This window comes from Bos grunniens, chromosome 7, assembly GCF_055505025.1.
Source record: "Bos grunniens cultivar Pamir isolate PY7600 chromosome 7, Bosgru_T2T1.0, whole genome shotgun sequence".
Taxonomy (NCBI): Eukaryota; Metazoa; Chordata; class Mammalia; order Artiodactyla; family Bovidae; genus Bos; species Bos grunniens.
In genome coordinates, this window is record NC_141171.1 from 5,920,052 (window position 1) to 5,931,677 (window position 11,626).

The following is an 11,626-nucleotide window of genomic DNA, read 5'->3' on the forward strand; positions in this document are numbered from 1 at the left end:
TCCCACATGCTGTGGAGCAACTAAGCCTGTGTGCCACCGCTACTGAGCCCGAGTGCCGTAGAACACGTGCTCCGCCACAAGAGAAGTCACTGCAACTACAGAGCAGCCCCCGCTTGCCTAACTCGAGAAAGCCATGCGTAGCGACAAAGACCCGGTGCAGTCAGAAGTAAATAAACACATTTCTAAGGCAGTTTCTTAAATAATACAAATCGGTTTCTGAAAAAGCAGATTGTCTACCTGTAGCTTTTGTTTTTGGTAGGTTTGCAAAGATTTCCCCAGGTACAGATAATTACTGAGGAACTGTAGCCTGTTTTGCAGAAACTCCTTATTGCAGAACAATTTCACAAAAGTCCCAGGCATTTGTTTTTTGAGGGGATTTTTGATGGGAAGGTAGATGTTAGAAAGGGCATCAGTGTCCAGTTTGGGAGCACTTCAACTCACTGATCACTAAATAAGTAGGAAGCCAGGGAAATTTTGCACATTAGAGGGACCCAGGGAAATCATATCATACCAATTAGACTAGGGTGGGGGAAGGAAAAGGATAAAAAGCCATAATCCCTACTGCTTGTGAAGATGTAGAAAAAAGGGCATTTTTTCTACAGGACTGGTAGAAATGCCCATCTCATCAGGGCCCTTTTGGAAATAAGTTTAATGATATTTAATAAAAGTGAAGACAGGGAATTCCCAGGCAGTCCAGTGGTTAGGACTCCTTGGTTTCACTGCCAAGAGTCCAGGTTCAATTCCTAATCAGGGAACTAAGATCCCACAAACTGTGGAGCATGGTCGGGGGTGAGGGGGCGTGGAAAGTGAAGACATACAAATCCTTTGATTCTGCAACCCCATTCCTAGCACTTTGTCCCTGAGAAGCAAAAACTCCAGGAAACAAAGCAAATGGTCATCGGGCGGAGAACAGCCTAAAAATTGTCATCTAGAGTCTCAGCTTGTCTGTCCCCCCAGCCCAGCCCATCCCCTGGGACCTTGACAGGGAGGAGATGAATCACGAGGAGCCAGAGCTGGCAATGCCACGCTTAGGGCAAGCTAGTCAGGAGGGACAAAGGAGCGATATTTCCTGGATACGGAAACCCGGGCGAGAGACAGGCCGCTGCAGGAAACACTCGGCTGGGGCCCCGCCAAGCAAGGGCAGGAGGGTCAGCCAGGCCCAGCCGCCCAGACGGGCCAGTCTGGAGGCCCCAAGGAAGCTGGGACGTCCCTGACCCTGAGCCTACTGCCTGAGCAGCCAGGAGTAAGGAGTCCTGGGGAGGATGCTGACAGCAGCCAGTTCTGAGTTTGGGTTCCAAACCCCGACATTCCTGCATTCAAATTTTGGCTCAGTTGATCTCAGCCTCCATTTACTCACCTAGAAATGAATATAATAATAATAACATGAGGGAGGGGGATTCAGGATGAGGGGGACACACGTATACCTGTGGCCGATTCATGTTGATGCATGGCAAAAAACATCACAATATTGTAAAGTAATTATCCTCCAATTAAATAAATAAATTAAAAAAAAAATCATCATCCTAAACTCTCTGGACCCATGGATGCAGGTCTTTGACTCTTGGTTGGTCTCTCCCATTCAGAGCATCCCAGGATATCAATCTTCCAACCAGCTCGGTGGGCTATAGTTCATGGGGTCGCAAAGTGTCGGACACGACTGAGGGACTAAGCACAGCACAGCACAGTACCAGGTCAGTCCTCCAACACCTGGGCCTCAGCCTCTGCCTCCTTTGTAGCCTACGTGCTGGTCCAGAGGGATCCATTCATCCCAGGATCTGACCATGTGTCTCTCCCACTCACACCCTCCCTGGCTCCTTAGTGCCCTGGGAATAAGGCCTAATCCTCAGCTCTCTTGTGCCTTCCTCCCCACAGCCAGTGCAGCTGTTCCAGACATTTGACTCTTTGACCGAAGACTCAGTGACTTTTAATCTGTATTGTGCCCTCAGACTAGAAGGCTTTGTTCTCGCCTGCCAATTCCCCAAGGCCCCGCCCTAGAGATCGCTCCCCCTGGCAGCCCCTCTGGATGCCCCAGAGTTCTTGTTCCTTCGGGGTACTTCCCCTACACCATCCCTCCCTCTTTCCAGTCCTGATCCTGGAGCTCTGACTTCTCCAGGCTGAGGCCCTATGCGGGCCCCGCCCTGCCCTGAGAACCAGGTGGGGGTTGAGTCCTAGTCAGGGAGCAATTGGCAGACCCCCCTCCTTGATCCTGTGGTCCAGCCACTGGGTGAGGTTCTGACTCTTTGGGGATTTCCTGTGACCTCTATAAATAACCCCCATGCCTGCTTCCCACAAACCACCTCCCCCTTCTTGGAAAAAAGGGACTGTAGCCAAGGACCTCAGTCCGTGATGTGCCAGGGACAGGGTAAGTGGGCGGGGCCGAGGCATCCTTTCCCAAGAGCATCTTTCTCCCCACCCGGACCCCACTCCTCCCTGGTGGGAGCCCTCCAGACCCTCCCCAAGCAAAGGACATCTGGGCACCCACCCTCTCTACACCTACATTGCTGCTTCTTGTCTTTCTGCAAAATGGACCTAATAGTAATATCCACGGACTGAACTGGGGTGACCCTTCCCTTCCAGGAGCCCCCCATTCAGGGGGGACCCCAGCTGTCAAACAAACAAATCAACAGAAAGTGACATATTGCAATGAAGCCATGATGAAATGGAGTCAGAGAGTCCCTATAGTTGCGTGATGGGCCCTGGAAACTTCCCAGCCTCTGCTCCTGTGTCCCTTGAAATCTGAGAGTTTGTATCTTCAACTACTGGAGGTGGAGATTTTTTTCTGATTCTGGAAAAGAGCTTGACCCTATTTGAGACTCCATTTCCACCTCTGGCAAAAGGGGAGTTAACTATTCATATTCCATCAGGTGGGTCGTGGAAGCCTGGATCCCTGAGACCTTAGGGGGCCGGAACGTCACTGGAGTGTCAGGCACTTTTTTTGTTAGGGCAAAGCGCCCTCTGCTGCTTCATCACCTCAACAGCTGCTGCTAAGCTGCTAAGTCGCTTCAGTCGCGTCCGACTCTGTGTGACCCCATAGACGGCAGCCCACCAGGCTCCCCCGTCCCTGGGATTCTCCAGGCAAGAACACTGGAGTGGGTTGCCATTTCCTTCTCCAATGCATGAAAGTGAAAAATGAAAGTGAAGTCGTTCAGTCGTGTCTGACTCTTAGCAACCCCATGGACTGCAGCCTACTAGGCTCCTCCATCCATGGGATTTTCCAGGCAAGAGTACTGGAGTGGGCTGCCACTGCCTCAACAGCAGATCCCCCATAAGTGAAAGTCACTCAGTCGTATCCAACTCTTTGTGACCACAAACCGCCTCGTCCTTGGACTATAGTCCCCCAACCATGGACTATATAGTCTATGGAATTCTACAGGCCAGAATACTGGAGTGGGTAGCTGTTCCCTTCTCCAGGGGATCTTCCCAACCCAGGGATTGAACCCAGGTCTCCTGCACTGTAGGCGGATTCTTTATCAACTGATCTATCAGGGAAGCTCAGATCCCCCATAAGTCCCCATAATCAAAGGCTTCACTATCAGGCTCTCCTCTCCGGGATTTCTTTCTCCCTTCTAGCACTCACTCATTCTACTTCCAGCCTCACTGGCCACCTCGCTGCCCCTCAAACACACTGTGATGTTCCCACCTCAGGGCCTTTGCACATGCCCTGCCCTCTGCCTGGGATGTTCTTGCTGGCCTCTTCCGTCTTCTTCTCACCTTTCAGATGTCAGAGTAAATTCCATATCTACCCTCACATCCATCCCTGACCAGGTCAGGTCTCCTTATCATACGTTTGCACAGCAGCCTTCAGAACTCAGGTTTCCCAGGTGACTCGGTGATAAAGAATCTGCCTGCTGACGCAAGAGTTGGAGGAGACGTGGGTTTGATCCCTAGGTTGGGAAGATCCCCTGATGGAGGCAATGGCAACCCACTCCAGTTTTCTTGCTGGGATCATCCCATGGACAGAGGAGCCTGGAGGGCTACAGTCCATTGGTTGCAAAGTGTTGGACACGACTAAGGGACTGAGCAAGCAAGCATCCGACCTCACCAAAAGGAGCTGTGTCTCTTCTTTAATAAGGGCAGGAGTGTGGACTTCCCTGGCATTCCAGTGGTTAAGAATCCCCCTTCCAACGCAGGGGATGAAGGTTCGATCCCTGGTCCAGGCACTAAGATCCCACATCCCGGGGACAACTAAGCCCGCCCACCACAGCTACTGAAGCCAGCACACTCTGGAGCCCATGCTCCGCAACTAGAGAAAGCCCATGCATCGCAATGAAGACTAAGAACAACTGAAAATTAAAAAAAAACAAACAGGAGCAGGAGCAATGCCTACTTACTCCCCTCTGTTTCCAGCCCCCTGCACTCAGTCTGTCACCCAGAAGGCCCCCAGTGAACTCAAACTGAAATCTAACCTTATGTGCAAATCCCCTGGGGGCTTCAGCAACTAAATACTTCTCTGAACCTCAGTTTCCTCATCTGTAAAACTATGACGACATAACCGCTGCATTGTGCTGTTACGAAGATGCACTCAAATGATGGGTGCGATTCTAACACATCGTAGGGACTTGATAAATATCCACTGAGTGGATGACTAAGCTTGGAAAGGAAGAAGGGATTTTGCAAGTCAATTTGAGCAGAAAAGCAGCAAAGTTTCAAGATTAATACCACAAAAGGAATGACAGCTTGGGACTTTCCTGGCAGTCCAGTGGTTAAGATTCCCAGCTTCCACTGCAGGGGGGCACTGGTTCAATCCCTGGTTGGGGAATTAAGATCCTGCACGCTCTGTGGTGCAGGGTGGTGGTGGTGGTGGTGAGTGTTGGGGAAGGACAGTTTGCAGAGCAATAAACACCAATTTGTGTACAAAATACAAGACAAAATATATTTTATAGGCACAAATATGCAAACATATACAGAAAGTTCTGGTAGGATACAATCACCAAGGAGAGGGTGTTCAAATATTTCTGGATCACCTGTTTTTTACCTTCCTTTGGTATTTGCAAAATAAATTAAAAACTATAAAACAAAAACCTCTGAGACCTTTCAACCTCCGTCTTGATCCTCTACTCCTCCTCCCCCAGCATCATGGGCCCAAAAGGACCTCCCTTCAGCCCCACTCAACGCCAAACCCCCGAAATCTGGCCGGCTGCCGCTCAGTCACTACCAGCAACAGAGGCTTTGTAGTTTGCGGTCAAGGTCCCCCCCTTGGCCTAAGCTGTTCCCAGATACCCCAAGGCTTCCGGGTGCTCCTCCAGCCTGGGTCTGAGCTTCCGCTGTCCCCTCACTTGCCCACGCAGAAGTCCCGGAAGATGATATCCAGAATTTCCTCAGTGCCCCCTCCACCAGTGAGATGACTCAGATGCCCTCGGGCTACCCGAAGTGCCTCGGCTGCCAGGGCTAAGTCTTTTGCCTGCTTGTACTGACCAAGGGCATCCAGGCAGCCCCGGAGGTGGTGTTGGTGCCTCGACCGTGTCAGAAGTGGGCCTGTGGACGGGTCCCCACACCTGGAAGGGACAAAGGATAAGGTCTCTCTCGGCATTCAAAGTGGGGGGAAGGGGAACAATCGTACCCCGTTTTTAGATACAGAAACTGAGCTGGCAGGGCCAGCTGTGCCCAAAGCCAGTGGCTTAGCCCCCAAACTTGGACAGAGCGAGGTTGCCCAGTGGGCAAGGGGGCTCACAGTGCAGCCAGCTCCTTCTTCAGTGCTTCTAGGAGGCCGTCCAGCCCCTCACCCGTCAGGCAAGACAGCAACAGGTGGGAGGGGAGGTCAGGATGGAGGTCTGAGCGCCCAGCGGGCAGCAGGTCTGATTTATTCAGCACAAGCAGAAGGCGCTGGCGGCTCCCATTGGGGTTCCTGGCTCCTGCCGGGATGACAACGGTGTCCAGGAAGTTGCAGCTGGCCGGAGAGGCCAGGTCAGAAGCATCCAACACGGCCAGAATGAGGTCAGCCTGCTCCAGCCTGGGAGGCGGGAAAATGGAGCATGGATCCCAGAGCTGCGCATTGAAGAGCATTCGGCAGGGACGGAGTAAAGGCCAAACCCAAAAGCTGCCCTCCCCAAAGAACTGAGGCCCCACCTAACGGGGTTTAGTAATCTCTCCTCATTAAGGACTAATGAAAGAGAAATGCAACTGGTAGAAACAGCAAAGGGCCCGCGTTTCCCCCTCCTACCTCCCTCCTGCCCACCTTTTTTGGGCACGCCGCATGCCCTCCTGCTCCACAGGCCCCACGCCTTCCCGCAACCCCGCAGTGTCGCTCAGCAGCGCTGGGAACCCGGCCAGGTCCACGGGGGTCTCCAGAACATCTCGGGTGGTCCCCGGCTCCGGGGACACGATGGACACAGGCTTCCGGCCTGGGGGTGGGGGTGGGCTCAGAGGAAGCGGGTGTGGTGATGAGAGGGTCCCTCCCTTAGGTTCCACCCCCGGGACGGACAGTTTTCAACCTCCCAGGCCCCTTCCCTACCCCAGAAAGCTCAGCAGCTTAGCTCCCAGCCCCGCCCCCTGCCCACGCACTGAGCAGGTTCACCAGGCTGCTTTTGCCGGCGTTGGGAGGTCCCGCAACCACCACGTGCGCCCCTGAGCGGAGCCTCTGCCCGCGCCTGGCATCTCGAAGATGTACGCCCAGCGCCACCTCCAGCTTCCGCACCTCACTATCAGCTGTGGATGGAGGAAAGGAGAGAGAGAGTAAGAGGACCTGGGGGGGCTGGATGCCAGATGTCTCCACCTCCCACCCCCAGGGGGACCCACCTTGATCCAGGACGCCTTCCTCCAGGTTGTCATCCTCACTAAAATCGATATAGGCCTCTACATGGGCCAGAGCCTGAGGGAGGGAGAGGTGGGTAGTGTGGTCATACAGAAACTCGCCCCGAGTGGGTGCCCGGGTCCAGCCTGACCTTAAGGGACCAGATTGGAGGCTCATAGACAGGAAACTCTAACACAGGAAAAGGTTAGGTAGTGTCTCTGCGGCAAGGTATGAGTGTACTTGCTTTAGTGAGGGTCTCGGCCCAGCCGCGACAGAGGTCACCTAGCTCCCCATCGAGCTGCCTCAGGGCCTGTCGCCGCTGCGCCTCGGTTTCTGCATGGATCAGGTCTGCCAGCCCCTCCACCTCCGTCAGGCTCAGCTTCCCGTGGGCGAACGCCCTCCTGGTGAACTCGCCTGCTTCCGCTGGCCTCAGCCCTGGCACACTGCCTGCGGGAAGGTTCAAGATCCTGAGGCCCCTGGCCCGTACCCAGGTCACCGGCGTAGCAATACCTCAAACCCAAGGCTGCAGACTTACCCAGGGCCTGCAGGACACCACTCACCACGGCCGGCCCTCCATGCACGTGGAACTCCGCGCAATCCTCACCGGTAAAACTTTGGGGACCTAGTATGTTGAAGAGATGGGTGTCAGCAGGATACAGCCTGGGCCACCGCCTGGAAGGAGGAAGTTGGGTCACAGGAGCTACTTGAGGTTTCGGATCTGAAAGTCCCGTACCTGGAAACCAAAGCACCAGCGCGCGGTCCAAAGGCTCCCCAGAACGGGGGTCACTGAGCAGGCGCAGGCAGGCTTTGCGGGCCGGGGGTAAGTCCCGCGGCGCCGTGAGGCTCTGGAGGGCGTGGCCGCTGGCAGGGCCGCTGGTTCGGATCACCGCGATGCCGCAGCGGCCTTGGCCAGAGCTCAGAGCGAAGATAGTGGCTCCGGAACCGGGGGCCCGGTAACCACTGCCCTGGCGCGTGCACAGTCTGGGACTGGAGAGGAGGAGAGTCAGTGCATCTGAGAAGCTCTGACGCCAGAGTGGCAGGTGGATAGATGGCTCGATGGTCGCGTGATCCCCCAAGTGGAAGTTTTGTGGCTAGGGGATGGACTGATCGGAAGTTCTGAGGCCAGAAGAAGACTGGATTGCGGTGGGCTCTGCGGCAGGGGGTGGGGCTTGGACGAAAGCGAAAGGTGGTCCTGCCGCAGGGAACCGGGCCCCCAGATCCCAGGGAGAGGGTTTGGGGCCCGAGCAACACCCTACGCTGTCACAGCCCTTGCCCAGATCACCCCACCTGTGAGGCCCACGTGCAGCCCGGGATACCAGGGTCCACAGCCCCCGCCACATGGATTCACAATCAGCTCCCCGCCTGCCCACCCTGCCGCGGGGGTCTGCAAGTCCTCGAAGGAGGTTCCGCCCACTCCGCGGCGTGACTGGTAAAGTGCTCAACAATTCTCGATTATCATTGGGCCCCGTAGAAAACGTACCGCCCATCCACTGAAGATCTTCGCTTCTACTGGCTAATGACAGGGAAAGAAGCCGAGGGCTCGCACGCTGCGGTGCAGTGAAATGGTGTTCCTCCAGCAACATTAGACAGAATTTTTAGGATCCTAGAGGGACCAGGTTCCTAGACACCGGAAATGAGGAGTGGCACAGGGCAATGGAAATTATAGGAAGGCGAGGGTTTGAGTCGAAGCAAGAGCATCTCGGGGGCTTCCCTGATAGCTCAGACAGTAAAGAATCTACCTGAAATGCAGGAGACCCATGTTCGATCCCTGGGTCGGGAAGATCCCATGGAGAAGGAAGTGGCCATCCACTCTAGTATTCTTGCCTGGAGAATCCCAAGGACAGAGGAGCCTGGTGGGCTGCAGTTCATGGGGTCGCAAAGAGTCGGACAGGACTGAGTGCCTTTCATTTTCAAGAGCATCTCGGTGGCCTGGAGGGATGAGTTCCGGGGAACCTACGCCCTGGCCCTGGGGAAATCTATTCCAAATTTCTGGGAAGACTTCTCCTTTTCTCAGAAGTCTACAGTTTCTCGCCCCTCCCCAGCTTTCCCTCCCGCCGTCCTTCTGCCTCAGACACCCTTCCCTTGACAAAGAGCCTCAGTGCCTAGCTCCAAGGTCCCCTCCGCTAGGAAGCCTCCCTAGGATCCCCAGCACAGTCCTCTCTCCTCTCTGGGCTACTCTGGCCCCGGTCTCCTCGTGCGGAGTTGTGTGTCCCGTCTGTCTCTGGCTCCCTGAAAGCCAGAAAGGGGAGATTATTTTCAGGTTAACCCGGGACAGCTCCGGCCGGCGAAATAAAGCGCTGATGGTGGAATTCCAGGCACTGGATAGGCGGGGTCTCCGGGGGTACTGTCAAGCGGCGAATTCTCTGGTTCTTGGACGAGCGGGCGGGTGGCGCGACTATCCTTAGGGAAGACTGGAACAGAGTACAGTTCTAATGGTTAGCTCCACGCCTCGCTCTGTTCAGTTTTTTCATTTGTCAGGGAGTTTGGGATGGACATGTTCACATTGCTGTATTTAATATGGATAACCACCTAGGACCTACTCTATAGTACATGGAACTCTGCTTAATGTTGTGTGGCACCCCGGATGGGAGGGGAGTTTGGGGGCGAAAGGATACATGTATATGTTTGGCGGAGTCCCTTGGCTGTTTACCTGAAACTATCACAACATTGTTAACTGATTATACCCCACTACAAAATAAAAAGTTAAAAAAACACTTTCTTTTCATTTGTAGAAGAGGAGTGAATGATGACGTTCGCTGTCTCCAAGCTGTTCCATCTGTCAAAAGTATACATCAAATGACTACCGTGTAACCACGAAGAATCAGTCTGGGCCCCTGCCCTCGCTGATCTATCAGTCCAATGGAAGAGGCTACAGAGGATGGTCAGGGGGTCAGACAACAGAGAAAATACAGGGCCCCCAATTAAATGTAAATTTCAGATGAACAAGGATTATTCTGTCAGTATAATTAGGACCCATGCAATATTTGTGTGTGTGTGTGTGTGTATGTGTGTTAGCTGCTCAGTCATATCCGATTCTTTGCAACTCCATGGACTGTAGCCCTCTAGACTCCTCTGTCCATGGGGATTCTCCAGGCAAGAATACTGGAGTGCGTTGCTATGCCCTTTTCCAGGGGATCTTCAAGACCCAGGGATTGAACCCGGGTCTCCTGCACTGCAGGCAGATTCTTTACTGACTGAGCGACCCGGGAAGCATGTAATATTGGGGATATACTAAAAATTTATTCATTTATCTGAAATTCACATTTAACTAGGAGAACTGTATTTTTATTTGCTAAACTTGGAAAAGGCAGAGGAACCAGAGATCAAATTGCCAACATCCGCTGGATCATCGAAAAAGCAAGAGAGTTCCAGAAAAACATCTATTTCTGCTTTGTTGACTATGCCAAAGCCTTTGACTGTGTGGATCACAATAAACTGTGGAAAATTCTGAAAGAGATGGGAATACCAGACTACCTGACCTGCCTCTTGAGAAATCTATATGCAGGTCGGGAAGTAACAGTTAGAACTGGACATGGAACCACAGACTTGTTCCAAATAGGAAAAGGAGTACATCTAGGCTGTATATTGTCACCCTGCTTATTTAACTTATATGCAAAGTACATCATGAGAGACGCTAGGCTGGATAAAGCACAAGCTGGAATCAAGACTGCCAGGAGAAATATGAATAACCTCAGATATGCAGATGACACCAGCCTTATGGCAGAAAGTGAAGAACTAAAGAGCCTCTTGATGAAAGTGAAAGAGAAGAGTGAAAAAGTTGGCTTAAAGCTCAACATTCAGAAAACAAAGATCATGGCATCCAGTCCCATCAATTCATGGCAAATAGATGGAGAAACAGTGGAAACAGTGTCAGACTTTATTTTGGGGGGCTCCAAAATCACTGCAGATGGTTGACTGCAGCCATGAAATTAAAAGACACTTACTCCTTGGAAGGAAAGTTATGACCAACCTAGACAGCATATTAAAAAACAGAGACATTACTTTGTCAACAAAGGTCCATCTAGTCAAGGCTATGGTTTTTTGCAGTAGTCATGTATGGATGTGAGAATTGGACTATAAAGAAAGCTGAACGCCAAAGAATTGATGCTTCTGAACTGTGGTGTTGAAGACTCTTGAGAGTCCCTTGGACTGCAAGGAGATCCAACCAGTCCATCCTAAAGGAAATCAGTCCTGAATATTCGTTGAAGCTGAAACTCTGATACTTTGGCCACTTGATTCGAAGAGCTGACTCATTTGAAAAGACCCTGAGGCTGGGAAAGATTGAAGGTGGGAGGAGAAGGGGATGACAGAGGATGAAATGGTTGGATGGCATCACCGACTCAATGGACACGAGTTTGAATAAACTCCGGGAGTTGGTGATTGACAGAGAGGCCTGGCGTCCGTGGGGTCGCAGAGCCGGCACGACTGAACTGAACTGAAATTTGGGAACTCTATCGGGTCCTCTCTGAGGACGTTACATCCTGAAGGGTGCAGCAGTTCACTGGACAAAGAGGGCTTGAAGAGTGTCCTAGGTAACAAAGATGGTGTTACACATCCAGCATGTACTAAGACATGATACACTTATTCTCACTCTCCCTGTGGTGGTTGGAGTTATTGCTACCGAGAATCTCCCGCGATCAGGCTCACCACCCGCTCCCCCCAACCCCACCCACACAACCTACCCGCAAGACCATCTCAGATTCCAAACCGACGGGGAAACTAAGGCTTTAAGGCAGAGAATCCAGGCCCAGGGCGGGCGGTGTCGAGACCGGGCACCAACTCGGGCGGGGAAAGGGAGAAGAATGAAAATTCGGCGCGGGCGGGGACGAACACCAGAGAACGAGGTGGGCGGGCGAGAACGAAACTCGGAAAACATCACGGGCGGAGTCGAGAACC

The 11,626-nt window shown here is 52.9% G+C and overlaps 1 protein-coding gene across 4 annotated transcripts; it reads right to left on the reverse strand.

The window, feature by feature from the left end:
• Window positions 1–4,859: 4,859 nt before the first annotated feature.
• GTPBP3 (GTP binding protein 3, mitochondrial) lies at window positions 4,860–11,545 on the reverse strand. 4 transcript variants are annotated; one of them, XM_086408542.1, is made up of 10 exons: window positions 11,413–11,545; window positions 8,470–9,141; window positions 8,018–8,350; window positions 7,464–7,717; window positions 7,266–7,352; window positions 6,975–7,177; window positions 6,502–6,808; window positions 6,176–6,341; window positions 5,672–5,950; window positions 4,860–5,495 (listed from the first exon to the last, which is right to left on the reverse strand). In XM_086408542.1, exons 3-10 carry the CDS (start codon window positions 8,311–8,313, stop codon window positions 5,273–5,275), a joined length of 1,815 nt encoding a protein of 604 aa, XP_086264668.1. In that variant the 5' UTR covers window positions 8,314–8,350; window positions 8,470–9,141; window positions 11,413–11,545; the 3' UTR covers window positions 4,860–5,272. The 4 variants fall into 4 exon arrangements, 3 of the variants coding, with proteins under 3 accessions (XP_086264668.1, XP_086264669.1, XP_086264670.1); XR_015166521.1 differs by lacking the exons at window positions 8,470–9,141; window positions 11,413–11,545 and having other exon boundaries at window positions 5,672–5,852; window positions 6,502–6,645; window positions 6,736–6,808; window positions 8,018–8,126; XM_086408543.1 differs by lacking the exons at window positions 8,470–9,141; window positions 11,413–11,545 and having other exon boundaries at window positions 6,502–6,645; window positions 6,736–6,808; window positions 8,018–8,126.
• Window positions 11,546–11,626: the final 81 nt, after the last annotated feature.